Source organism: Simochromis diagramma, unplaced genomic scaffold (assembly GCF_900408965.1).
Source record: "Simochromis diagramma unplaced genomic scaffold, fSimDia1.1 OVJJ01000682.1, whole genome shotgun sequence".
Taxonomy (NCBI): Eukaryota; Metazoa; Chordata; class Actinopteri; order Cichliformes; family Cichlidae; genus Simochromis; species Simochromis diagramma.
Genome location: NW_024387359.1, coordinates 844,114 through 871,950, shown reverse-complemented (window position 1 = coordinate 871,950; position 27,837 = coordinate 844,114). Strand labels below are relative to the sequence as shown.

The window sequence follows — 27,837 nt, the reverse complement described above, 5'->3', positions numbered from 1 at the left end:
TGAATGTCTTTGATTTGACTCCTTCCAATTCTCCATTTAAAGGTAATCTATATATATGGAAATTTGGCAGATTCTTAAAATTGTTTGCGGTGGTTTTTTTATGTTAATATCAAGCAATATTTATGGTTTCAGTAGAGTCAACCTCTGGCCATTAGGCAAAAAAAACTGCCGGAGGCTGCTGGCTGTTGCTGGGTGAAATCAGTTGCAAAAAAGATGCCGAACCAAAAACCTCCTTGTTATTCCTCTTGTCACTAGGTTTTGCATCCCACTTTTGCCAAGTTTCACTGGAGCTCACTGGTTAGTTAGTGAGTGTTTGACTGGGGTTTAGCAATCAATTGCAAAGTTGCCTTTGCTATAGAAACTAGTCACAACCAGCTAATTTTTCTCTAGCGACTGGTAATTGCCAAGAGGTCACCAGCTGGTCTCTAGGCTTGTGTAACTTGGGTCTCACACACAGGTTAAATAGCAAACTCAGAACAGATGTGTTTATTATAAGATCGTCTTTGTAAAAGGTTAGGTAGCAGTAGTAAAGGTCTTCAAAAGTAGGAGGAAAAATTGTGGCTTTATTTTATACTGACAGAAAACTTATAATTAAAACATATACTTAAGAAAGGTAGAATCGAAGATAAAATGTTACAAGTGGATTTAGAAAAGAATTTAAGTTAAATGGTTAAATTGTGAGTGGGTAAACCCCTTCATATTTGTAGTCAGAAGGGACCAGAAGGATGACAGGACTCAACTTTTAGTGTGGACAACAGCACAGTAGGGATTTTGACAGTTTCAGCCAGCTGTGCGGTACTTATCAACTATTCAATACCAGTCCTTGACAGCCCTACATCCCCTGCACACGAATACAGATAACATACACATAGCACACACAAAACAGAAATCACCTGTAACAACATCTCCTTGAACAGAAAGCAATCCAGTGCTGCAGCAAAACCACAAAGCATTTTCTGACTCTTACACCGCATGACTTTTATTTCCCTATATTTCAAGATGCTATAGTGCAGTTACTCACCATGATTTCTCTCACTACAGTCCTCTATTGCTTAAGTTCACAGAGACTTTGTTTTACAGGCCTTTTCCTATGCCAACTTTATGATGAGAACATAATTAAACTCTCAATCAGCATGTTTTAAATGCCACAGAACCACTGACAGTGCCAGGATATTAATGAAATGTGAGCATCTACTATCTAAGAACAGTGACCAACTACTTTAATCGCTTTAATTCCAGTCTGCTGATAGAAAACTACGTACAAACTTCATCCTCAGTCTTTATCCACAAGATCATCTAACTGCTATAACCAACAGACCAGACTTCAAACAACAAGAATTAGTAGTTCTGTAGTGTAGGTGTGGGGCACAGAAATCTACAAAGCTGCTCTTTGCTTTCTGCACTTCCTAAAAGGGTAGGATGAAAACAACACTGCCCAAATTAAGACAAAGTGCAAACCTGCCTATAGAGGAAAGATGAGAACTTTGACTCTTGTGTTTTTAAAAAAAGAACAGCTCCAGAGAAGCAGGCAGGAAGAACAAGCAGAGAAGCAGAGAGGGCTGGGAGTAAGATGCCTCCAGGACAGAGCCCTTACTCATCCTTGCAACACTAAGACAAAAAGCACACGAGTTGGAAAACCGAAGAACGGCAAGATGAGCGGAAGAGGGCACCTCGTGGTCTCCCACACCCATCAGCTAGCAGTGGGAAGCGGGGTTGCATGTGGTTAGTCCAGGGGGACCATCATGCACAGGTCAGATCGATGTATGCCCTTGCTGCAGATCAGAGCTTGACAACTCCCCTTGGTGATGGCATTTCTGAGTGAATAGCAATTTCCCACCTCCACACAAGTGAATAACATCAAAAGTGGTAGAACTCAAAAGCTTTGTTGTAAATGTGGATGAGCAGACAATAATAATAATAAAAAAAAGGAAAAAAACAACAACAACAAAGAAGTAAATGAACTGCAATTTGTGAATTTACCTTCTGAGAGAAAATGAGACAAACACACATCACATATTTTCCTAATTTCTAACTTCACGACGCTATCATGTCACACACATGTATTTGCCCATGTCAGGTGGACAATACTGTCACTGCAGTGTACAGTTGTGTGCTTGTGGTTGAACAAGGCTACAAAAATTTGTTTTTGAGCAAGTAACAAACAGTCCTGTATTGTGGCTTGGTACAAAATATCAAAGACATCATAAGTTTGTAATCAACTATTAATCAAATACACACACACACACACACACACTGAACATAGGGAAGAAGTATATAACGTTCAAACATAACTAACTTAACAAATATAACCTTCTGTTCAATCTCTGATTCCAAGGCCACATCTGTTGCTATGTTTAGAGACCACTATGACTCAAATACGATGGCCTTCTCATTTGACAACAGGAAATCATTCACTTTACAAACAGAAGAACCCCCCACTAATGTCCTGACTTTGAAGTAAAAGGAAGTTTTCTCAGAACTGACTCAGAAAACCCCCCAAAACACAGCATGTGATGCCATCTGTCAGACACATTCAGTCATTGTATAATTATTCTATTACAACTTAAAGTTCTTTTCTACTCGATGACATTCTTTTGTATCCTGTGTCATCTGAAATTAAACCCTTGTGAGTTTTGAAAAAAAAAAAGTTTCACAAAAATTTGCGGTGGATCAATTTATTCATCTTACAGTTTCCAAGCCACCTCTATAGTCTGCATTAAAATTAAATTACACCTAATATTCAATGGAGTGGATGGGGTTGTGCTCACAACTAAAGCAATGTGATTATCGTAATAGAAATATCTGCTCTCACAGTCATCATACAGGGCTAAGATTTTTTGTTAAACTGTCTGAAACTAAGCAGCAATCTGAAGTAGGTGTGGAAAATATTGCCTCAAAATTTTATCTTAATATTTCAAAGAAATTTGAGATCATGATAGAAAAGACAATACTGAATGTTTTATTGATGACTGCAGCTTGCAGAAAGCAATTCAAACACTGAGCTACTGTCATTGATGACAGACTACCTAATTCAAAGTGTGAATCTATTTCCACATGCTGCCAGCAACAGCAGCATTACAGTGCAATCACAGTGACATGGCATAACAACTTAGATGTAAGAACAAATGTAGTCTGGGTAGTTTTTTCTTTAACTTTTAAGTAAAAGTGTAACATCATAACCCAATAAAGTAACTTAACCATGTAACACAGCCTTTGTAAAATTATAGTGCAGCAATTCAATTCAATTTTATTTATAGACTGCCAAATCACAACAACAGTGATATAAAATATATAAAGTAAGTGCACTTTAGATTGTAAGGTAGGCCCTACAATAAAACATTCAAACCTACATACATTCAATACATTCAAGTCATGGGACACAGAGTTACTGTGGGTTGAGAGTGAAATAGGGGCGATCGTGGCTCAAAGAGTTGGCAGTTCGTCTTGTAACTGGAAGGTTGCCGGTTTGAGCCCCAGCTCGGATAGTCTCGGTCGTTGTGTCCTTGGGCAAGACACTTCACCTACCGCCTACTGGTGTTGGCCAGAGGGGCCGATGGTGCGATATGGCAGCCTCGCTTCTGTCAGTCTGCCCCAGGGCAGCTGTGGCTACAGCTGTAGCTTGCCTCCACCAGTGTCTGAATGAATAGTGGAATTGTACAGCGCTTTGAGGTCCCCGAAAAGCGCTATATAAATGCAATCCATTATTATTAAATGAATGTGAATTAATATGATTTTCATAGAGAATATATATATATAAAAAAGACCTTTTACTTAAATTAAATATCTGATATTTTTTTATGTTAATCACTGATAAAAAAAAATGTGGGCTGGAGGCATGAAGTGTTGCTGGCTTCTGAAGAAGCACGTTATTAACTGAAACTTGGATCAAAACCACATCTTGCTCATCACCAACAATTATAGTCCATAAAAAGACATGACGGAAATGGCTTTAATCTAGCATCAAATACTTTACCCTGAGAATTTCTAGGAAATGATCCGCTAAACTTGACATACATGAATTGAACTATGTCTTATGTGGATTGACAGAACATGAATGCCTTTCCATATGGTACAAGGTATAATAGGATGTCTGTAAAGGTTGAAAGAATACAGGACGCCTTGTGAGAAGAAAACATGCCAGGTGGTATTTTAGGCCCAATTATCCATATGTTTGGGACAGGTGACCTTTCCAAAACAGTACAGTGTCTGAATGTCCAGGTAACAACAGCTACCAGCCATCAAAAACAGTTTATTGAAGTGTTTATTCTTAGCCTTTCTCCAAAGGTTAGACTGAGCTGTCATACTCACTGGCCATCAGATTTCAATTTGTGTCATAAATAGGCCCACAAAGAAAGAAAATGTATCAAAAAATGCAGTTGGGTCATGAGCTTAAGCAATAATTTCATTACACTCTTTGTATGTCAGAAAAAATATTGACTTATCATCATCTACCCATGATATAGCTGCAATCCCAGTTTTTTCACTTCTATTCCAAACCAGACTTTTGCGACATTTAATACTGTGGTGGTTCATCTGGGTTACAGTGACAATTACCTCGCAATGGGACACCAGTCCTAAAACTGAACAGAGCTACCTGTCATTAAATAGCATATGGCGTCTTTTGGCAAGTAAAATACCATACAACTGAACTCCAGTATCACAGTACATATAAAAATGTAACAGTGCAAATGCAAATCCTTTCTGACAGTTTAACCAAAAGGCATTTCCATTTGAAATTGGCCGACATATCCTCAGCATAACCATGTATAATATCCACAAAACTTAAAAAGAAGTTATACACACACAATACGGTAATATTATGTTGAAGCGCAGTGCGTATCACTCCGCGAGGCACCTGCCTACAATAGCCGTAATGCTCTGACAATCCATCAAGTGGTGCGGGTTCGTAGCTTATCAAAGTCGTAATGAAACATTTGACAGATTTTCGAGCGCCGTGTACGACATAAAATTGTTTCGAGGTCAGTAAACACAACCAGAATTCCTACATAAGGCACACGGGATTATAAGGGGCACTGTCGATTTTCAGAAAAATCAAAGGATTGATTTTAAGTGTGCCGTATTTTCCAAACAATACGGTAATAACGACGGCCCGCTAGCATGCTTTGTTGTGTATCTGACGGACGAAAGCCAAACCAGTTCCACACCACTGAAGTTTTCACATTTTTACAAACCAATTCTGGTTCATCCGTTTCTTTTAACGATCCGCTTTCGCCCTTCTCATTCTCCATCGCCGCCATGCTTTTTCCGCCATGTGCGTATGAAAACAAAGGCACTGCGCATGCGCCTTTTACCCATATTCTATCGCAATATATCATTTTCTTATCGTTGCCCAACATTATACATACAATGAATAAACGGTATGATATGGTCCAGCCCTAATGTTAATGATACACAGATGAAGTGATTCCACAACTTGAAATAACAACTGCCTAAAAGCCTAATAGACAAAAACATACATTTACACAAAATTACCTTTCTTTTTTCTACAGCACCAGTTCCACATCTCCAACAGAACAAAAAGATAAAGTGTAAATGACTTTAAATCAGAAGAAAAATGGTTTTAGCAACTGGAATGCATTTTACTGCTTTCAGAACCTCAGTTTCCAATGAAATTAAAATGTGTAGAAAACTCCACGTATAGTTAATACTATAAGTTATGTTTCTATTTAAAGCCTCCCAAGTTTTTATTGAGATTAGCTGGAATTGGTGTCTAGAGAAAAAAAAGGCTGGATCAGCGCATCCTTTAGGCGTAAAATCATAGAAGGAGATGGAACTGTAAAGCATAGCTAGATAAAACAGCCTATTACATATATCAGTTTCAACAACGACAAAGGATGCCTCAGGGTTAAAATCATAAAGGCATGACACTTTCCCTATCCCAAGCTACAGTAGTTAGAAGTCTACAGCTGAGATTCAGAAAAAACTGTTCAGAAAACACAGTTTGTCTTGCTTAATTAAACCATCTGGAATGCAAAGGGAAAAAAATTATCACAAGACTGTAAGCATTTATTTTACTTAGCAATTCATAATTTTAAAAGAAATTAAACTTTGAGAAGTCAAACAGTCAGAGAACACTGTATAAAAACAGCTGGACTTCATTTGATGCCCCTGATCACGTTTCTTTAACTCAGCTTTCAGGTTACACATTCTCTGATGTGCTCACACAGGTTTTTTTTGTCTTGTGTAAGCTATATGGAGAGAGGGCTAACTTGATCAAAGCTTACCACCTTTGCTGAGCCCGCATTTTTGCATGAATAAGGAAGGGTCACAGGGGTAAAAAGCAGAGATTTTGGAGATTGGTAGCGTACTGTTAGGGTACCAGACTCCCTTCGCCCCAGCCCTCATTTTAGAAGCATTGGCTAAAGGTTAATACTCCACTACCTGTAGAGGAGGGGGAGGGGGAAGAAAATAAAACAGGGAGATCACAACTTTCATGTCTGCCCTCTCACTGCCCCTATTCTGTTTTCCCACCATGACAGTCAAATCAAATTCAGCCACCTGCTTCACACCTGTTCCTCTTATCCATAACAGGTTTCTATTAGCTTTGGATGCTGGCTGCCAAGACCACTGACTGCAGACCTTTAACAGTGTGTTGTTTCCTTTTAAATTACCATTAAAACATTTCTGTGTCAGTATGAGCCCTTCTTTCCACCACAGACTGTAAATAAAAGAGAAAATAGCTACAATGATTTAACCCACTGGCTAATAGTTTCACCGTGAAACCTCAAGCTGAGTCTCTTTGCTAAATGGACTGGTACTGATATAGCACTTTTCTACTCTATTTGAGCACTCAAGGCGTTTTCTTACCAGAAACCTCATTCAACCATTCACACATTCATACAAATGCTTTTCTATTCTTAACATTAACTATCTAACTTAAATAGTTATTTTAAATTAGGAATATTATAGGAATTTCTAAATTTCTTTTGGCCAGAACCTCAAAGAAATTCAGAAATTCCTTCACAAATAGCGACAAACTTTCTTCAGAACACAGATTTCACTGTAAAATGAGAAAGGCATGTTGTAACCTTGGTTTTATAACAATATATTTATAATACAACCAGCTGGCAACCATTTGAGACATGTTCCACACGAGTTGCTCTCATCAGCGCAGCTTGACTGCATTTATAAATTTAACACCAAACATTCGCCAACTGTCCTGTGAGTGCTTCCTGTCAGTCTGAGCTGGGCCACAATTACTTGGAGACAGGTTGAATACCATCAACTTGTGTAATCACCTTATGATTGAAACTGGTCATACAGAGGTTGCTTGAGCAACATTTACATCTTCAGTGCCATGATATTAACAATGTCAAAGGTTTTCCAAATATATTTAATGACTAATCCTTAGTGCACTCAGTGGATATGGGCACTAAAATACTGAAGTCTGGCAAAATTTGTTAATTATCTTTGAAAAAGGACATCAAGTTTTATAGGTAATAAAACTGTCAAGGAACAAACAATGCAATGTGTGGTCAGTGATGAAGAAGAATGTCTAATGACTGCCTTGGCGCTGTTCTTTGTTGCTTAATATCAATGCTTCTCCCATAATTCAACAATAAGGCCTCAATTAAGGAAGTACAATGAGGAAAGAGTCAGTTAGTTCAGAAACAGACTGATTTCCCATCTGGGTTGATAATCACCAGCTACGCTGTACTGTAGTTCAAAGCTGGAGGATAACCCCACCAATACAGCAGCCTTAGCTATGTCTGAAAAAAATGACAAATTTGATGTTGAACACCTTGCGTTATGCAACATCTGCTTGAATTGCAGCGATATGAAGGCAGACAGGGAAAAGACGGCAGTTGCAGGCATGCTGACTTTATATGTAAAAGTTTCAATTCGCAAGTGCCAGTTTATCGTCTAGGGAATAAATGATGATGATGACAAAGGGGTTTTTTTTCTGGAAAACATAATGATGATCGTTTCAGTTCATTTTATTTATGCTAGCATTCACTACACAGCATTGCTGGTGTCTTATTAATCTGCTTTAAAGTAATGCTACATTTTTAGCAGAAATGTATTTTAAACTGTTCTAACAAAAAAAGGCAAACAAATTAAATTCAATTATTGGCAATAGGATGTTAAGTAGAAAGAAAAAGCAGTGAAAATAAAGGACTGTAAAAGGACCCAACACAAAGATGTCTTGTCTTGGGTGACAATTTGTGTCTGCAACATTATTATTCCAAGAAGACTGTGGTAACTAGAAAAATCGAAGCACCGGTGATTTGTTCGAATACTATTATTTCTATATGACAGGCCTTTTTAAAAAAATGACAGTGCTCTCCCAGTAGAAAAAGTATATGTAACACAATGTTTATTTGCTTCAATTTAGTCATTCTTGTATGACAGGAGCAGTGGGTCAGAAAACTCTAATGAGCATATTTTGGTGAACACCCATGTAGGGAATTTGAATGGAACTGGTTCATAATTTATGCCTGAAAGTGCAAAGTGACCACTGTAATGGTGAGTTAGAAAGGATCTTTCTAACTTACGTGTCTCTGTGTGTCATTACTGATTGGCTAGGTTTGTGTGATTGATTGAGCGAATGGTGAATGTGTGTGTGTCGGGTCTTGGGTATCGGAAGTCCTGGGACCCTGATCTTGGCTCGAACCAGGGTGGCTGACCTCTAGTGGGGTCGGCTGCCGGGGGGTAAAACACGCATGTGCAGTGCCTTTGTTTTCATACGCACATGGCCAAAAAAGCATGGCGGCAACGGAGAATGAGAAGGGGGAAAGCGGATCGTTGAGTGAAACTGATGAAACAGAATTGGTTTGTAAAAATGGTGCAACTTTAGTGATGTGGAACTGGTTTGGTGTTTATCTGTTAGATACCCACCAAAGCACATTTTTTTGTAGAACATGCAAGCGGGCCGTCGCTATTGCCGTATTTGTTGGACTAAGGTGCTCGTAAAATGGGAGTAATCTGGGTCCAAAACTCCTTCCTCTTCAGGTCCCAAAGTCAAACGAACACTGCGGCATCACTGAGAGTTAAAAATTGTCTAAATTCTTTCATCTTTAATAAAACGATCAGCATTGCTGCTTTACCAGGTGTGACAATTAAGTTTAACATCCAGGCATCCATGAAAACAGAATTTATTACATTTAACAGAGTTAGCAGGAAGTTAGCGGAAGTTAGCGGAAGTTAGCTCGCTAGTTTCACTAGTTACCTAAGCATGATATAGCATGTTCTAACTGAGAGATTTCTGACAAAATTTAAACGTAGAGCTCTGCTATCACTTCAACATAAATGAAGACAGAAAACTAAACAGCAGTGACGTTTGTAGGGTTACTGAAGTGACGAGACAAGGAAGCAAAGTAGGATACACTCACATGAGACACAGACCTTCAAAGTAAAACAGGAAGTAGCACAGACGCAGACTTGACTAGGGGAGACAGAGAAACTAAGAAACACAGAACAATAACAAAGAGACACAGAGGGCAGCTACTAAATACTCAGAAAACTAAACAGAATACAAGAACGCCAAACTAAGACGCTAGACTATAGAATAAACTGGGGCAACAAAGAGAACTAAGATCATAATACAAAAACTCAGAGACACAAGAAACTCAAAGCACTGGGTCACTGACCCAGGACCGTGACATGTTCATTGTTCACCTGTGGGTTTACCTTGGTTATTATTGAAGGCTGAGTGCATAATATCAAGTTAGCCCATGAAACTCAGAACTTAATATTAGTATTTACATTATCTGCACCACTTAACAGTTATGTTCATTTGTCATCATTTGCTTTCATGAACAGTATGATAGTGTGTCACTATGAACTGCAGGACAGAAATATCTGCCATAAAGGATGGTCCAGTGTGCTGTATGCTTAAAGAGTTAATAAAGCAGTGAAACACTTTTCCTTACTATTTGTTATAAAAATTGAACAGCTCTTAATATCACTAATATCACTTCACTCTTATTTTGCTTAGCTATCTTCTCAAGCAAAACTGACTTCACCTTTGAATTGGAGGAATGAGGTGCAAATGCTTTTGAAATCAGTGGCACCTATAGCCACATTAGGCCTGCAACCTCCACCCGTCTCTTGGCTTCCTTCGCTAGAAGAACCACAAAATACAATCAATACCTTATTCCTATGTAAATATATTCATTTTACATTCATGTTAATTTTATATGGCAATGGACATGCAGTATTAGGTTATAGCAAATACAGATGTGAGGATGAGTACAAAATATATTCAATTACTCACAGCATTTAGCAATTTATCTCACTTCAATGAAGAATTAGAATAAAGCATATTAAGCACAAAGAGAAGGATTCCTGGGCATTACAGTACTTGCACAGCTTTAACGCCAACAACAAGGCTGTCTTGTAAAATATGCATTTCTGTCCATCCCACTTTCAGATATTTCCCAGAAGCAGTTAATGGGCGGCATTAATGAAACAACACAATAGAAAGAACAATGGACATGCAAAAATGCCTTTATCTGTCAGGTTGAAAAGAGAAGAGTGGAAATAATATGAAATGACAGGATGCCAAAGCAGGTTTTTCACCAGCATAATGAAACTTACACTTCTAAGTGTATATTATATTATATTATATTATATTATATTATATTATATTATATTATGCAGTCCAAGAGCTGATTTGGAGTATGCCCAACCTTGGAACAAGATCTTTTTGGAGAAGCAACTGAATTAAACCACAACAGAGGCCGGAGTTACTGAGTCGGCCAACAGGGAATACATAAGACCAAGATGGTTGGAGCTAGCTGGTTACCAATAAGTCAACTTTCCAAGAAAAACAATAAAGCAAAGGGATTGTCCACTAACAAATCAATCACAGATGGTTGCACAGATGAGTTGCTGTATATATGGGTGGCTGTACCTGGGCAGCCCAGCCAAGTAATATCTCTGTGTGTGTGTCTATAATATACTAGATTACATTATATTGAGTGCTGGGCCATATACCAGACGTACCAGTATATTGGTTATGATTTCATTTGTAGTGAGAACTTTTCAGATATCTCTATACCAGTATACAGGCAAAATGCTTGCCCCGATCGTCCAAGGAGTTTAAATGTATTATTAAATGCATTATATTTATCACAATGCAATTGGGTTACCCAAGTCTGCACATATCATGCAGCTCAACACAAAGGAACCCACTTAGTGCAGTAATTCAAAGTATACTTTGTTACTATAATGTAGTAAACGATAGCTATGGTTATCGATTAGATTAAAGCAGTCACATTAGATTATGGGCTGTATACCATCTAGGTGAAATTGCAAAGAGTGAACAAAATCCCTTTGAGATGGGCTATAACATCACCCACTTTTGTTCTGTCTTGGGAGTGTTCTCCATTAGCCTTGAAAACAAACCCACTGTTCCTGTAGGTTATCATATACCTTGTAGGTCAGCAGAGAGAGCTGAATGTCAGGAGCATATCACTCCACTATGTACGGGATACAACAAACACAGTACTCAGCTGGCAGTGAAGAAACAGACCAAATCCAACCTAAAAGAATACACATACACTTGCACTCAGATGATGAGCTTAAAGCTTAAAAAGATCTTAGATTGTAGGATCTTTTCTAAAGGTCAAAATCATTCTGTGGTTTGTCTCACACTTGCTTGGGGGTTCAAATATCTTTTCGGCTCAATTTATTTTCAGCCATGACCTGGGTTTACTGTGCAAAACATCTTACATCTTGTGGTGCCAAAAGGGGAAAAAAAGGACGTTTTGTCACATTCACATTCTGGCTTTTATTTTTCTTTGCTGTATTGAATCTGATTGTTGGCATTCATTGGTTGAGACTAGGGAGGCTCGTGTTATCGACTGACTATGGATCAGGACCACTCCAGCCTGTAGGCTATTAGGAGAGCCACCAGTTCAGACTCCTGCCCCGTCGTTCCTTAATTGGTCCCCTCAGAAGCTTGGCGCACACAAACTTCACAATCACGCTGGAAGATTACACTAAAGAAAAAGAGATTCCCTGTGTGCAAGCTGCTTGGCATCGATTAGCTCATTCGCACTTCTGTTTTTTTTACAGAATTTCTTTTTTATCTCGTTTCTTTTCACCTAAGATTACAATCAGCTGGTCTGGTCTCTGAGTAAACCATACAAATCGAGATAAAGAGTAGTAGAGAAGACAATGGTTGGAACAAATGGGAGATGACTCAGGACTGCCTACTTGGTAATTGGGTTTTATCTCTTCATTTTATCAGGCCTTGTTTTGGATTACAGCTATACAACACACGCATACACAGGAAAAGAGAAGTATACCTAGACATTAGCAAATCTCAAGATAACAAGTGGGAGAATGTGGCCATTGCTGGACTCTCATTATAGTACTTCACAGAAGACAAGCTCGACTGTTTTCTGTTGAAAAATGCAGTTTTTATCCACTGTGGTCTCTAAGTATTGGCTACAGTCAGTAAACACTATGCACAGAAAAAATATCAAGAGAAGATGCTACTGCACAATAGCTCATCTTTTCCATTTCCCCCATTCTAATTCGCGGCATGTCGGTTTCAACCTGACATTTCAATTTCGAATGCTTCTACAATTCAGTGCTTTGAATATGGCTGTTGTCAGTACATGTGTATGCACAGGCTGAAGACCATGACAGGCTGACAATTCCAAGAGTCATTCAGCAGAAACACTGTAGATATCTCACCTTCTAAGACGGAGGGTTTCACATCTATTTCGAATGTGACTTTTGACAACAAAGTTGTCAAAAAGTAATATACGCAAACACAAAGAGGCGTTATTGAATATGCAGCCACTTTACAAAACACCTGAATCACCACATTTAATGTGGACAACACAATAAATGTGGTGACATATTTGTTTTATGTTTTCCAATAGGTTATTGAAAAATATGTATTTAAGCAAACCTCTGTTTGACCTTTATCCCTCTCAGATGATGCAAAACAGTTTAAATGTGGAAGTGAGTGCCGCAGGATGATGTGTGTCCATCACCAAGCTATACTGTGGAAAATATCAGGAAACAACAGCATCCATTATTCTAAGGAATTGTAGGATAATAAGGTTATTTTTTAATACTTTGGGGAGGAATGTGGGGTTTTATAGGTGAAGGCATACAATAAGATGTTCTTGGTGTCTTCAGGGAAATGCTGTGACTTGGTCTTAAATTAATAATAATAATTTAATCTGAGATGCTTTATGCTAAATGCTATATAAAGGCACTGTGGCTTTATACTATATGTTCTGTTTTGTCTTCAGCTTTGGGGCTAAGTTGGTCTAAACCGGCTAAGGTGAAATGAAGCAGAAACTGGTAACACGATTTATTGATTCTGCTGTCTGTGAGCTGAAACAAAAGTAGCTTTTAAACGAATGTAACCACATCGATGCACAGAATAGACGTTATCTGTCTTAATGACAAAGGGGAGTCCTTGGCTGAAGGGGAACCTCATCAAAGTTACACATGCATAACCTTGCAACCACATTGATGGCGCAGAGGAAAACACACACCCTTCATGTATGAATGAACATTTAAGTGGTTCAAATCATTCACCAATGTAAAGAACTCATATTTTGTTTCAAATTCTTAATGACTTTCCATTTAAATAATAATCAAACAGCACAAGCTTCACATTTAAATTAATTATAAATATAACATATTCAATATGACGGCAGGAGGTCATGTGGCTATGAATTCACTACAAAGACTATGTTACTGTAATGCTATTTGTCCATGGTATGTTGTGAAAACAATTATTATCAAGAAAATAAGAGCAAGACTCTTGTTCACAGAACAACACCAACACAAGTGCTACTTTGAATGCTGATGGTTGAAAGAGGAGTGGAAAAAGAGCATAAAGAGTGCCATTTTACCTCAGAACAGATGAGGATAACAAGGAGCAAGAACGGACAGTGTCTGCCATGGAAGTCATGAACAGCTGACTATTATTTTGTGTTTATTCCATAATTTCATTGTACATGTACAATGACAATAAAGGCCTATTCTATTCTATTCTATTCTATTCTATTCTATTCTTCTAAGACAGTGCTAGTCTAAATGATTTTAGAGTCCATGGTAAGAGTAGGACTAATTTCAAGACCCGTATATAGTCATATATCGTTTGGATGATGCTTCCCCTTACACATGCTTCTCCTTTTACATGTGTGACTATTCTGATTAAACTATTAGCATTTACTTCCATTTTTCCTTTCACTGGGTTCCTCACCGGTTGATATAGATTTACATTTTTACCTAGCAGCTCATGTTTGCATGCCCTCTGCTTTATATCTATGAAACACAAGAGCAAATGCAGTTATGCATTATCCTGTTTTATGTTTAGTTATTCAGTTATGAATAATCAATGAATTTCCTCAATACCTTTACGTTAGTGATGGTCACATGGATCTTCAAGGTAACCCTTTTAAGCCACATTTAATAAAGAGTCACAGTCAATTCAACAGCACATTGTGGTAACTTAAACGCACAGAGCATGAATCTTGCAATGACTGCAAAGAAAGCTAGTTTTTTTTTTCATAAGAAAAAGGCTATGAGGAGTCCCCTTACTTGGTCTGAAGTTTGCTTGAGTAGTGCTGATGATGTGTTTGCTCACTGTTGGGCATAATGCATTCCAAGTATACTGTATTCGCATTACATTTCTCTGTATTGTAGTATTGTAATGCAACACATTACTGTACTAAACTCAGTAATCATATTACAGTTACAATATGTTATTACTTGTGTTACAAAGATTACAAAAGTAATAACATCAGATTATCTGCCTGACGTGCAGATAATAACATGCTATCTGCATGTCAGGCAGATAGAATAAAAAAAGATAAACAATGCATTTTTCTTCTTGAGCTTTTTGCTACAATATGCTGATTTCAGTATGTCTGCATGGAAGAGGAAAGTGGTGGTGCGAACTGGAGATGGACATTACCTTTATTTGTATTGCAAGGACAGGATTGCTATGGTATGGTATGGTATTGCTAGCTTCATATGTATTTATTTCTTCTTACATCGCTTTGAAGTCTCCATGGACTGATTTTCAACTGCTTTGTGTTGTTGGTTTTGTGTTCATATGTGTCCTGAACAAGATCTTATGCATGTCCTTTTTAGGATAGGGAAACATCAGTGTGTGGGCCTGTCGTCTCAGGTTTATACTGGTTCTTTTTTATTATTTTATTTTTGCTTTTAAATTATTAGGTTTATATTGTTAAAAAGTAATTATGTGGCATTACATTTCAGGTCATTTTACAGAGTTAGAGTGATGCAAGAGGAATGTAACCAGTTGTGTAACAAAATTACATTTTCCAGTGAGTAATTAAGTAATGTAGAGTGTTACTTTTAAGAAAACTAGCAAGTAATATGTAATTCATCACTTTTTTTGACTAATTACCTCAACACATGTATCGGTTACATGGTTCAAATCATGCTTGTGAATGAAACGGGTTTTGTGTCTTTATTTATTTTTTTGTTATTTTTTAAAACGGTAATGCTGTTACTGTAATATTATCCAAAAACATACACCCAAACTTTTCTGCCCTAGATAACTGCCAACGTCAATTATGTTGCTTATCTCACAGCTAGCACAGTTGTAAGAGTCTAAGAGGATAGAGAGACATGAATCTCACAGAAGGTTTGGTAAACTCTGAACTTCTAATTACTGAAGCTGTGGATAAACCTGCTTTTCATTGCTATAAATAAATAAAAACAAAACAGTAAGCCAAGATAAACAGTTAAATAAAAAGCAGATGAAATGAGGCACAGTGTGGTTTTAAATATCTCCTCTACATCCTCCGCTTAGGGTTTCTCTGTATTATTGTAGGGTCTTTACCTTACAATCTAAAGTGGCTTGAGGCAACTGCTGTTGTGATTTGGCAATATATAAATAAAATTGAATTGAATTGAACAGCAGTTTGTGTGCCTCCTGTCTGAACCAATAAAACCTTCTGACCCAATGCATGTCCAAAGATGAACTGCAGACCAACTGCACTTCAACACATTGAAATCGATATTCAAGACAAGATAGCAGCAGTGGATCTGTCTTGAACATATGGATGGATGGAACACAATATGTTCAAAAATGAATTAAAAAAATGGAAAGAACAAATGTATAGGAACAGTCTCAAGTGACTACTGTTAGGGGCAAGTTTGAACCAAGAAAGGGCTTTTTTCTGTAGAGAGATGTTCTCCAGGAGCTCTGGGTTCTCCATCAAAAACACAGGCATCTATTTGAGGATCCAGAGCCATCAAATTAATCAGAAGCTTCATTTATTTTGTTTTATGTTTATTTGATGTTAAATTTTACAAACAACTGACACACGCATACACATGTTTCTTAAGTCTCGCTACTACACTAATGTTGTTATTATTGCTTTGGGAAACAGAGTTAGAGTTGTTTAAAAGCTTACTTTGCTTAAGAAATAATTAGCTCTTACTATTTTGGGAACAGAAGTTACCAATTATAGGTTATCATAGCAATAAGCTGCGATTTTGAGTTGTAGTTGCTATTCATTGTTTGGTTTTTTTGGCTGATGAGACAGTCTGTTTGCACAGTTCACTATAATTTTCGGTTTCATACATTTTAGATAAGCAATTGTCAAAGAGTGTTTGATAATCTTCTCTTTTGTCTCCAGGAATGAAAAACATAAAGGCACAAAGGCAGTTGTCATCCAGCTTTGCGTTTTATTTTATCAATGACAGAGCTTTGTTGGTTTTAAAACATACAGTCACACATGACTTCAGAGAGGTATTATGTCAGCTTCATATGCTCAGAGGGACTCTTAAACCCCATCCTGTTTCTGTGACACTCATAAAAGCACCAAATGGCCCTTGAGGATGCATATGAATTCAAAAAGGCAATACTAGACATAAGAAATGTGGATGAACCAGCCTGTCTCGCAACAGTCAACCAACTTTTCAAAAAGTACTGTGTTCATAAAAGAGAAGGGACAAAGACAAAACAAAAAACAAGATCCAGAACATTTAAACATAGTTCATCTTAAATGCCATCAGTTTGGAAAAAGCATGGCATTTAAGAACTCTTTCGTCTCGCTAACTTTGATTTTTGTCTACGCAAGTGCATAACTGTGGTTCAGTTGTGCATTACGCAACCTCCCCCACACACCACCACCAACAAAAAAAGACAAACATACTGGTCTAAAGCACAACCATTTAATATAATGGGGGGCAAGATATCTTTTGTGAGGAACAAAGGAGCCTTAATTGGTTGTGATCCGCAGGTTTATCTCTATGGAATTCCTACAATTTCCTTTTTTTTGGATACGTTTCCAGTATGTTTCACATCAATCGGTTATGTCATTCATAATATGATAGACTATGGTGAGGGTCCTTTTTAGACTGGGGTGCCTTTCAAAAACTGCTGATGTGATGGTTAAAATCATGATGACTTCTGCATGTAAAAAAAATGTACACATACCAAGCAGACATTCTGTAAACACACACTATACCAGTACTTTACTACCGAGTCATTAAATATGTATTTGCTTCTGATTATGCTTGAAATTAATTTATCATGGAGAGCAGAGATAGGCGCTCGGTGTTACTGACAAACTGATGTGGCAGTTACTGATAACATGAGATACTCAGATATTCTGCACTGTAAACCTCGCGTCTGTGTTTCTCTCTCCCTCTGCTTTTTTCATCTTACATGCCCTGCTCTCTTACGTTACCTCTGCAGTCCTGGCTCCTTCCTCCTTCAGTCAGGTGAGTTGAGAAATGATAGCAGAACCAAAACATTTGTCACAGCTATAAACAACTGAAACTAAATTACACCGAAAGGAATTGCAAGGGAGGTGTGGACAACAAGAAAACGATGAAGGGTCTGGGCATTTACAAAAACACAAGCACTTTAGAGGAAACAACAGTGCTACCCATAGGTATAAACTGTGAGCTACAAGGGAGAGAAAGAGAAAGAGAGGTTAAGAGAGAGTGTTTGGCATTGAAGTGAATGGTGTACGCTATGAATCTAACATTTGTGCCAGTGTCCTTGAGTTAAACAGTGAGACATTCAATGGTGCATTGTGGATGGGCAGTTATCTCCAAGGCCTCCTTTTCAGTATTATTTCAAAACACAAGGAAGCAATACGCGCTTTTATCGAAGAGTAAGTGAAAAGGTTGTGGATACAAGGCTGAGGGCAAACCTGCAGGAGGGAAGTGAAATAGCAATATTTGGCACCATGTTATTCTTCCCACCTGTGAGCACATAGAACATACATATGGGCATAATGCAGTGGGTTTATGGGAAAACACAAGCTGTATAAGCTATGCTTGAGGATTCAACACCTATCAGTACCTGTCAGTACTGGGTTTATCTGGTTTAATGGATAAATAGTGGTTTGGCTGACTTTTACAAATCTATTTTTTAGTCTGTCCTCTCTTTTTACTATTACACCACAAAAACTGAGATGTACAAAATGTAAATAAAAATATACAAAAATGCTTTTCATGCTGTCAAATTTATAAACCTTAATATGTTAAAACAGTATAAAGAAAAAATATGGCAAATATTCCAGAAAAATTTGGGGTGTCACTCTAGATTAAAATTAATAGGGATTCATTTGTTCTTCTCGGGATCTCTGTGGCTATTGGTGTTTTTGTCCACAGTTCTTTATTCCTAAACCTCTCTGGTCACTGGATAACATAAGTAACAATACTGTTTAATAAATAATGATTATAAAAATATATAAGCTCACATAAGCCGGCTAGACACTTAAGTAGACCTCAACCAATATATAGCCAAGCAAATATTATCATCTGACATTAACTGTAAAGCAATCCCTCTGTAGCCGCATTTGTAATCTGTCCAGTCTGTCTGTCCCGTCTGTCCAGCAGAGAGCATTCTGCAACTTTCCTGTTGCATTTGGAGCACCATAAACACAACTAGCAGATGATTGAAATAGGGCAGAGCATAAACTAAATGAGTAAATGCACAACTACACATAATAAATATCAGGGAAATCTGTTCATGTTTTGTGTGTTTAAAAAAAAAATCCCAAACAATAAATTGAAATCTTTGCTGAGACAATTAGTGGTCTTTGTACACTACTGTAGTAACTGTAGTAAGGAAGAGCTCTACACAACCATGCTTGAATTGAATAGATATATAATGTTCCAGCAACCAGTTTATAATATAGTGTTTTTTTTATTTTTTTATTTTTTATTTTTTTGGCTTTTTTAGCCAACAAAAAGGACTCTGTTCCAATCAAAGATCTGCAGAAAATATTACATCTAAAAGTTTTCAAAATCCCAGGATCCCATAAAAAAACAATAGCTATCTTACAGTTAGGGCTTTGTCCAAGCAGCCAAAACACGGTCAATATTTCCACATATTTGATTTTGCAGCTTTCTATATTCCCTGTAGAGAATATTTCTTTTGGCTCTTTGACTGCATGAGCTCAGCTCCTTCGGAATGTGGAGAATAAATGACAGAAGATGGGGTTGATAGGTTGGGGAGAGAAATGGGTTCCCCTTAAATAATGCAGTAGTGAAACTGGGAATATGACCACCATGCGATCTCCAGCAGAATAAAAACAACAGTGGATACTAGCCCAGCTGGGCTCGTGAATTCATATCATGTGTAATGTCAGTTACGTGAAAGCCAGAGCTTGAGCAAGATTCTGGCAGTCATTTTTGTGATAAATTAAACATGGCAGAGATGACTCCATTGCCTTTTATCCACCTCCCCATTTCAATTCCCCTCCCTCTCTGTATCTCTGTTTCTCTCTTAAGTTTTTTCACTTACTCCATGCTCAAGCCCAGATGCATTTTTAGTAGCACAAGGAGTTGCATGGTCAACTCACAGAAGCTTGATCAATGAATTTATGAAAGACAACAAACATGGTCCTAATATTATACATATAGCATAAGCTTTTTGTTGCACAAAGGTTATAACAGCACTGTAGTTATCCAACCAACCTGATTAGTCTTGCTTTGGGTTGACAAGTTACAGTGCAATGCACATTTACGACCCTACCTAATATAGCCCATTTGGACCTGAGATGTTGAGAGATGTTTTAAAAGAAGCTGCTGAATCTTGTCCAATTCATTCATATCCTTAGGTCATGCCTTTCACAGAAACCTGCCTTTCTGCTGTTTGTTTTTGTTTTAATGTCTTACCTTGTCACACAGTTACAAGAAAAGGTTTGTGAACCTTCTGGAATTATCAGGTTCTTTGATTACTTAAATTTTGTCTACATGTTAGCCTAGACAAAATAGGCTTGTAACACAATTGTCAACTATTCCAGTTTTCATTTGTTAGGTAGATATTCATTTTTCACTTTTAGAATTCAATCTTTTTTTTCAATGCAGACTGTGCCAGCTTGTACACCTAACATCCCTCTCCCCCACAGAATCCATCATCACGCTTCAGATCCCATCACTGTTGCCAACTAAACGACTCTGTTACTAGATGTAGCCACTTTTCACAGGCCTTCAGCAAAAATCTATGGACAGTACTGCCATGCAAATGATGGTCTTCTCTCACCGTATGCAGTCATATGAATTCACAAGCTCAGCTAGGCTGGTATCTCTCTCTGTTCTTCTGCTTTGTTAAGAGACTAAGAGAATTGAAAGACTTTAAATGCAAATACAAACTGATTGAACTAATAGTGGCATCAAGATAGTGGTGTTTTACAGCTTTGATACAATACTTATCATCATCAGTGTTATCAACAATTGTTTATGTAGTCTTTTTTTAAGAAATACATTAAGTAGAAGTTACATAAAATGATATTTATTTTCCAGAGATGCAGTAATTGCTATTTATTGTTGCTGTTTTTGGCGGCAATCTCAATATATAAAATTAATACTTCACTGAAAACAGATGTTAAATGACAAACTAAATAATATTCCTGAAATAAAAATACTGACTGAATTTTAAAAATAATACACAGGGGTTAGGGGTGCATGAATATGCCCAAAAGGGCTATCACAATTACTGAGATCACAATCATTTGTCACTGATACATAATTGATTTTGGTGACATCAACATTTTATTGCAGAGTCCCAACAGCTGTGAGATCCCTCTCTACTTTCCCTGCGTTTTGCATAAAGCACAGGTTTTGTCACAGTGGAAAAAAATATCCACGAGAGCATAGCACATCTTTTGTCCAGTATGTTATTTGAACAAATATATTTAGCCAAATTGAATGTGATTCCTGTGGTGATTTCAGTGTGCCTTTGTGAGCTGGATGAATACACTCACCTGCTTTACAGGCTCATTCTCAGTTATACAATTTATGTTAGCAACCACTGTATTGTTCTTCTTTGCTTTCATGCAATCATCATATTGCAAGTTGTGGTGTATTTTCAGATAGCTGAATAAGTTTGTTGTGATGGTTTACAGTGCACACAGCTCTACAGCATTCTTTGCATATGAGTTGTTCTTGGTGAACATCACTTCCCTAAATTTGAAGTCTCTCTAAAGAACTGATGATGATCTGCTTCAAGAGACAAGCTCTTTGCCTTCCCCTGTGACAGACAGCTGATTTTTGTTTTGATGGTCTGTAGTGTATCAGTGCGGTCAAGTGCACTCAGGAAAGTTCTCGCTGAGTGGTGCAGGGAACAGCTGTGATTGGCACATGTAGACATGGTTATTAGGCAGTGATTTTAGGGAGCACTTGATTGCTTTGTGTTCTACTGGCAGAAAATGCATTTTCAATATCTTTCAATCATGTTCGTTTAATTTTGAGAAGCCAAAATCACAATACTAGCAGTATTAGTAAAAAAGTAGAGGTGCCATTACCAATTATTGATTTAATATTTGAATGTTAGCCTAAATAATACGTTTACAGTAACATGGGAATTTTGACTCAAAATTAAGACTAACAGAAACTTTTCTTCTGAAAAACTGAAATTAGTTGTTGCCAAACGGTGTACCTACTGATGGGCTGTGAGGCAAGTCCAGACAGGGATACGTTTTTATTGCAAACTGTAAGCTATACACCTACACAAAAAGCTATGAATAGACTGTTTTACTGTATGTATGGGTGCCCTAAAATAATAATTTAAAGAACTTCTGTCACAGAGAAAACCAGTGTATTTGTAGAGCATTACAGATTAAAGCAATTTGATTGACAGCAAAGAGGTTAACAAGGGAGGAAATGGATCAGTTTCATTTGTATAACAAACCATACATACCCATCACACCACATGACTGACCACAGAAAAAAGGAGGGGAAAGGCTGTCAGTAGACAGTGCTGCTAAAGCTACCTGTCTTATGACTTCAGCTGCACCTGAGTAAATCACCTGTCAGGAGAAGTTGACCACTGCTAATATAGTGGGCAGCAAGCTAAAGCAGAAGTAGGACTGGCCTTTTTCACCCATGTACTGTAAGCCAGGTTTTAAATACAAAAGCTAAAATCATTAGCCTAGCTAGTGCAACTTAATATTTTATTAGCCTGCTGATGTTATTCTATGCATAAGAAAACAGCTAAAAACACATACAAAAATAAATGCTATGACTTAAAAGTCATGATTATGGATTATTATGGAGGAACTGGTGGAACATCATGTGCAATAAATACACCTTGAAATTTTGACTCGCCCACTGGTGTGACAGTAAAAAAAATCCAAAACCACTAATTCAGATGTTATGCATAAAGATTTGACAATCGTGAACCCGTTATTTAAAACTAGGCTACTTCATTATTAATAGCTATACATAAAGTGCATTATGCTATAGCCTAAAGTAATTGCTATACCAATGGTTTGCTAATTGGCTGTGTTTAGGTGGTTTTCTATGCTTTATTTAATGCTTTTATATGCCATAGTATGTGTCATTGTTATACTATTTGTATGCATTTATATGCTATTGTATGTTGTCCACTTTGTGCTCTGTAAATCTGTCATATTTACATGATTTTTCTTTAACAAATTGATGCTGTTTTTGTTGGGGAGCAATTTTCAGCCGCAAATATATTCGATGCATCTAGAGTACAGAAATATATATGTAGAGTGCCCATGTTCATCATAATGAAGAACCCACTCCAACCCACTGCAGCCATGTCGCACAGATATGATATTAATTCTTCTTAGACAACAATAGAGCTCTTATTCACAGGGGAATAAGCTTGTTATGGCCACTAACTTTCTTCTGGTCTCTTTTTAAAAGAGATCTCTCTCTTATTATATTTCACGCCTGTCTGCTACGCCCCTCTCTGAGCGCCTGAATCACCCACACCTGAAATCCATCTGATCATCAGTGGAGGTGGATATCAAGCCACAGAACCAGTCTTCCTTGGCACTTGACCACTGAACCTCTTGTTCAAGTGGTGTTGTTTGGCACTGCTGGAATTGTTTTTGATAGTATCTTTGTGCGACCCTGCTCAGCTCACCCTTTGTCTTCCTTACTAGCTGTCAGAAGTGTTTTCCTCAATTAGACTTGATAAGGTTAAAGAAGCTTTGTGGGGGTTATCACTCCCACAGCCTACCTGTCCCCCAAAGCAGTCAACCTAGGAGAAACACTGAACATGTCTGTAATGTTCACTGGTGCTGCTCAACATTTTATCAGCAGCATTTCCTCGCTGAATCCCCCTGCAGGCACTGACTGCAAGGTTCCTCTTTTGGGTTAAGGTCTTTTTTTTGTTGTCACTTGGTGTTCTCGGCACGTTAAGAATAAAATTGCTTGTTGAACACAAGTGATTTATCCCATCAATGAATGCATTTGGATGACCGTGTTTTAACTTGGCATCTAACTGATAAATAATATCTACTTATAGGGGACTCTCTACATGTATGTGGCTATGGAAGTGAAATTTAGTGTCAACACGTGTGAGTAACGTGTCATTTATATTTTATCTTGTGCAAAGTAATCTTGCTTTTACATTATTTAACCAGTTGTGTGTGTGTGTGTGTGTGTGTGTGTGTGTGTGTGTGTGTGTGTGTGTGTGTGTGTGTGTGTGTGTATGGAGACTGCCTTTCCATAGCACTTAATTTCATGTCTGAATAAAGTATCTGACTGCAGACATCAATATTATTGTATGTTATAAATATTTTTAAAGCCCAAGTGAAAGCCATTTCAAATCCGAAAGATATATTACAAAATACGTCCATGCAGCCTTTAAAAAATGTGTAGGGCAGACAAGCACATTTTCCTTTCATGCACTAACATTATTATTGTTTTTCTATCCAAGCATATTAGGTCAAGCCTTTGAAAAAATCATGTAACGCTTCACATGGAAATGTAGCCATGGTAGCTGGTTCTATAAATACAATTTACGGTCAGTCTTGAAAGGTTATCTCAAACACATTTCTGCCTTAGTTTAAACCTACTTTTCTTTAAAAGATCGGTAAAACCCCCTGATCCTTACATGCAAAGTTGCCCTTAAGATACTTTGGCTTAATATAATATTTATGCTATGTAAATTTCCAAGTTGAAGCTGATTTCAAAACTTGGGATGCAAAAATAAAAACCTCGGGGCTAGTTAACTAATTGACTTGCAAATGCACCTTTGTTACGCTACCATATGAGATAAATGGATGTCAATAGGTCAGGATGGATTTGGCGGAAGCAAAAAAGATTCTCTGATTATCTATTCTCTGACAAAAGACAGCATATAACATGTGCATAACCACAGGTTTCATTAGTGTTGTCAGTTAAGTAAAACAGTTTTCTGTATTATCATTAAGTCAATGAACATTCAAATCTGCTGGCTAAATAGAACATGTCACATCATGAGTAACCAGATTACTGATGATCAGACATTCTGAATCTGGTAGTGACACATAACTGATAAATTCAGATGTTTACTTTCATGTGATATAATGTCATAAAAGACAGGCCTGTCTTATGTAGGGGAAACACCAAAAACACATGTAATCTAGATTTGACAAAATGTTCAAAGGAGCTGAAGCTGCATCTGTTGTTTACAGCTTTTTGCAGGAGTCTACTTGCAACCTCATAAGGTTAAAAAAAAACCCCAACCCTCTGATCATCCAGTTGCAGAGGAGTGGACATAAAAATGGCTAGAGCAAGCCCCAAATTGGGTTTTTGAAGTACAGTACTTTTTCCCAGTTACATTGTATGCGCACAAATAATGAGTCTTTTAGCCTTTTTTTTTTTGCATGCCTGTCAACATTCGAACAAAAAGCAGCTACTGTCAGAAGATATGCATGTGCGTGCATATTTGGCGAAGGGGGGGTATTTTATTGTTTAAAGTAAAGCAAGAAAAATGAGGAAGGCCACCAAGCTATCAGCATCTCTAGTTTTACCAGTATGCTATCAACATAGCATCACAATTTGCACCCCCCCCCCCACCTCACCAGCAATCATAATTAAACAAAATGCCATGATTTAACAAATAATGTTAAACATCGTCCTGGCTCTCAATTTCAGTACGACAAAGCATAGGAGTGGAAAACTACATTCAAAGCATGTTTCACTAGTTTGCTCCATTACCATACAATCATCCAGCAACCAACAATGATGCACATGGGCACCAATGTTAATATATTCAAAAGCATATAATTGCTAGAAAGCCCACTTGAAATGTGAATAATGTGTCATTTATACCATACCTTGTGCATAATTTAGTCACTAAACAGCACGTTTGTATATTATAGACGATATAATCAGTATTTAAAGTGTGAGCAGTTTTATTACAGTCTGCTTTCATTCACAGTGAGTGTCATCATGAGCAACAGAAAGCATGAATGAATGGTAAGCTTTTTTGAGAAGCCTCAGAAGAAGAAAAGTAAGATGAGAGCAGTAAGAAAATGAGTGACAGGACAGGGCTATGGCGTGCTAAAGGATATGAGTCGGTGTTCTTGAGGTAAAAGTCACTGCCATTGAATTAAGACATTGTTATTAATTGCTATTAAACCACTTATAACTGGTCCATCACAATACTGACTTTGTCTAAATGAGATGGGTTTAACATTGAAAATATAACAAATTTCCCACGCGTGGAACTAATAAAGGTTATGTTATCTTATAAATAAAATAAACAAAAAACACGACGAGACTCTCAAACATTTCTTGAGTGAAATCAAAGTCAACCAGAACCCAGTCATTTTAACTGTACTCCGGAGAGAATATCCTTAAGCAAGCAAATTTAGATTAGTAATAAGCATTTTGTTGCACTAGAAGAAACTGACGTTAAACCTATTAAAGCAGCATTTATAAACAAATCTTAGCCAGTCTGTTGCGCACGACAAAAAAAGAAGAAAAAACTTGTCCTAATTTAATTTGAATTTATGTGATTTATAAAGGTGTCTGAAGCTTTATTGTTTGTTTGTTTGTCAAGCAAACATAAATTGCTAACACTACCTGGACATGAAAAAAGATTACTTTAAAAAAATCCTAAACAAGTAGAGTCAGCGTCAGAAACACAGTCTGTCGGGGCATACACCTTTTTATTGAGTTTATTCAGGAGGACTGAGACGCCCCCAAAAGCACTGAGCTCTTCAAAAAGTGTCTCGGTGTTGAGCTTACCTCTCGCTAATGTGGTCGGCGCCTGCGAACCAAGAAGCACAAAGATGAAAAAACTCAGGTAGCATCCTCCCGAGAACTGTCCCATCACTGCTCTGCTTGTCTCCCTCCCCGTCGGGTCTGGGGGCACCGGCCTCGGGTCGCGTGCATTTGTCGTTTGCACGAGCCTCCTTTTAACACGTTTCCGTGTCCTGATGAAAACCTCTGTCCAGGTGGGCTAGTACGTGTCCGCCAAAGAGGACCGTCTCCTAACGGAATCGCAGTGCGGAAGGAAGAGATGGAAAGCGGTGCGGAGCTTTCAGCACTCGCCACTCAGCTGCGCGAGAGTGGAATAATTAGACTGAGCGCGCGCGAGCCAACAGCTTTCGCTGTTTCAGAGCGCGAGAGAGGGCGAGAGAGAGAGAGAGAGGGAGATAAAAAAAAAAAAAAGTGAGTACGAGGTCTTGTTGAAACCCCGGTGGACCTGTTAGGGCTTGACAAAACGTGTGCGTGTGTGCACGTGCACACAGACAGTTGTTTGTGCTCGCGCCTGTATTGACCAGATGTAATGACCAATTACCTCTGTCCTGTTTCTGACGTTTCCAGAGGCATTCGAACCTGTAGTTCTGGACGACAGTGTGGTCATTAAAATCGACACCGGTGTGTTGCATCTCTTGCCAATGGCATTGTCTGGAAAATTATGATTTTCTAATTGCTGCCGTTAACATATGACCATATGGCTTACAATTGGTGTCAATTAAGTGGGCGTTTTCTCACTTTACTCTCATTCCACCCAAGTTCTATTGGAGTGATAGTTCTCACTTTTCAAAATGACATGTGGAATGGGGCGCGAAATATTTAAGTAATGTAAATAATATACCCGCTCTAATTTTCAGAGAACACTTGCAAAGCATTGCTTTTGATATTGCACTATTACTGAAGCCTTCATCCATACTGTAAGTAGCCATTCAGCTGGGATATGGTTGTAATGGAAATACTCTGATCCATTTGTAAGCAAAAGTAGTGCTGTTCTCTAAGAAAATACTCCAACTGTGGATCTTGAATTAAACACTACTTAAGTGAAAGTGCATATCATCAGTAAATTCTACAATAAATATAGAAGTACCGACTAATTGGCTTTTGTCAGAGTTGTATTATTTTGTGTTATACAATTACAGAAACATTAGCATTTAAATAGGATTTTAATGGTATAGTTGGCCGAGGTGAAAATAATTCTTGCTATTGGATAGATATTCTCATTAAAGGTTTTTGAAATTTGAATTTGTAAAGTAAGTCATTATAGCTGTCAGATAAATGTAGTGGAGAACAATGTAGGCAATTTCTCATTGAAATGGTTCTGCAGAAGTATAAAGTAGCATGAAATTAAAACAGTAAAGTGCCTCAGAACTTCTCAATTACAATTCT

General features: G+C 37.7%; 1 protein-coding gene across 3 annotated transcripts in view; it reads right to left on the bottom strand.

Annotated features, from left to right (window-relative positions):
- LOC120718747 (netrin receptor UNC5D-like) overlaps positions 1-27,159 on the bottom strand; it is a 170,600-nt gene extending 143,441 nt beyond the window's left edge. The window contains exon 1 of one of the 3 annotated variants that reach the window (XM_040007422.1): positions 26,437-27,159. In XM_040007422.1, the coding sequence (XP_039863356.1) occupies positions 26,437-26,521 (85 nt within the window). In that variant the 5' untranslated portion in view covers positions 26,522-27,159. The remainder of the gene's footprint in view (positions 1-26,436) is intronic. The other 2 variants (XM_040007423.1, XM_040007424.1) reach the window with 2 other exon arrangements.
- Positions 27,160-27,837: the final 678 nt, after the last annotated feature.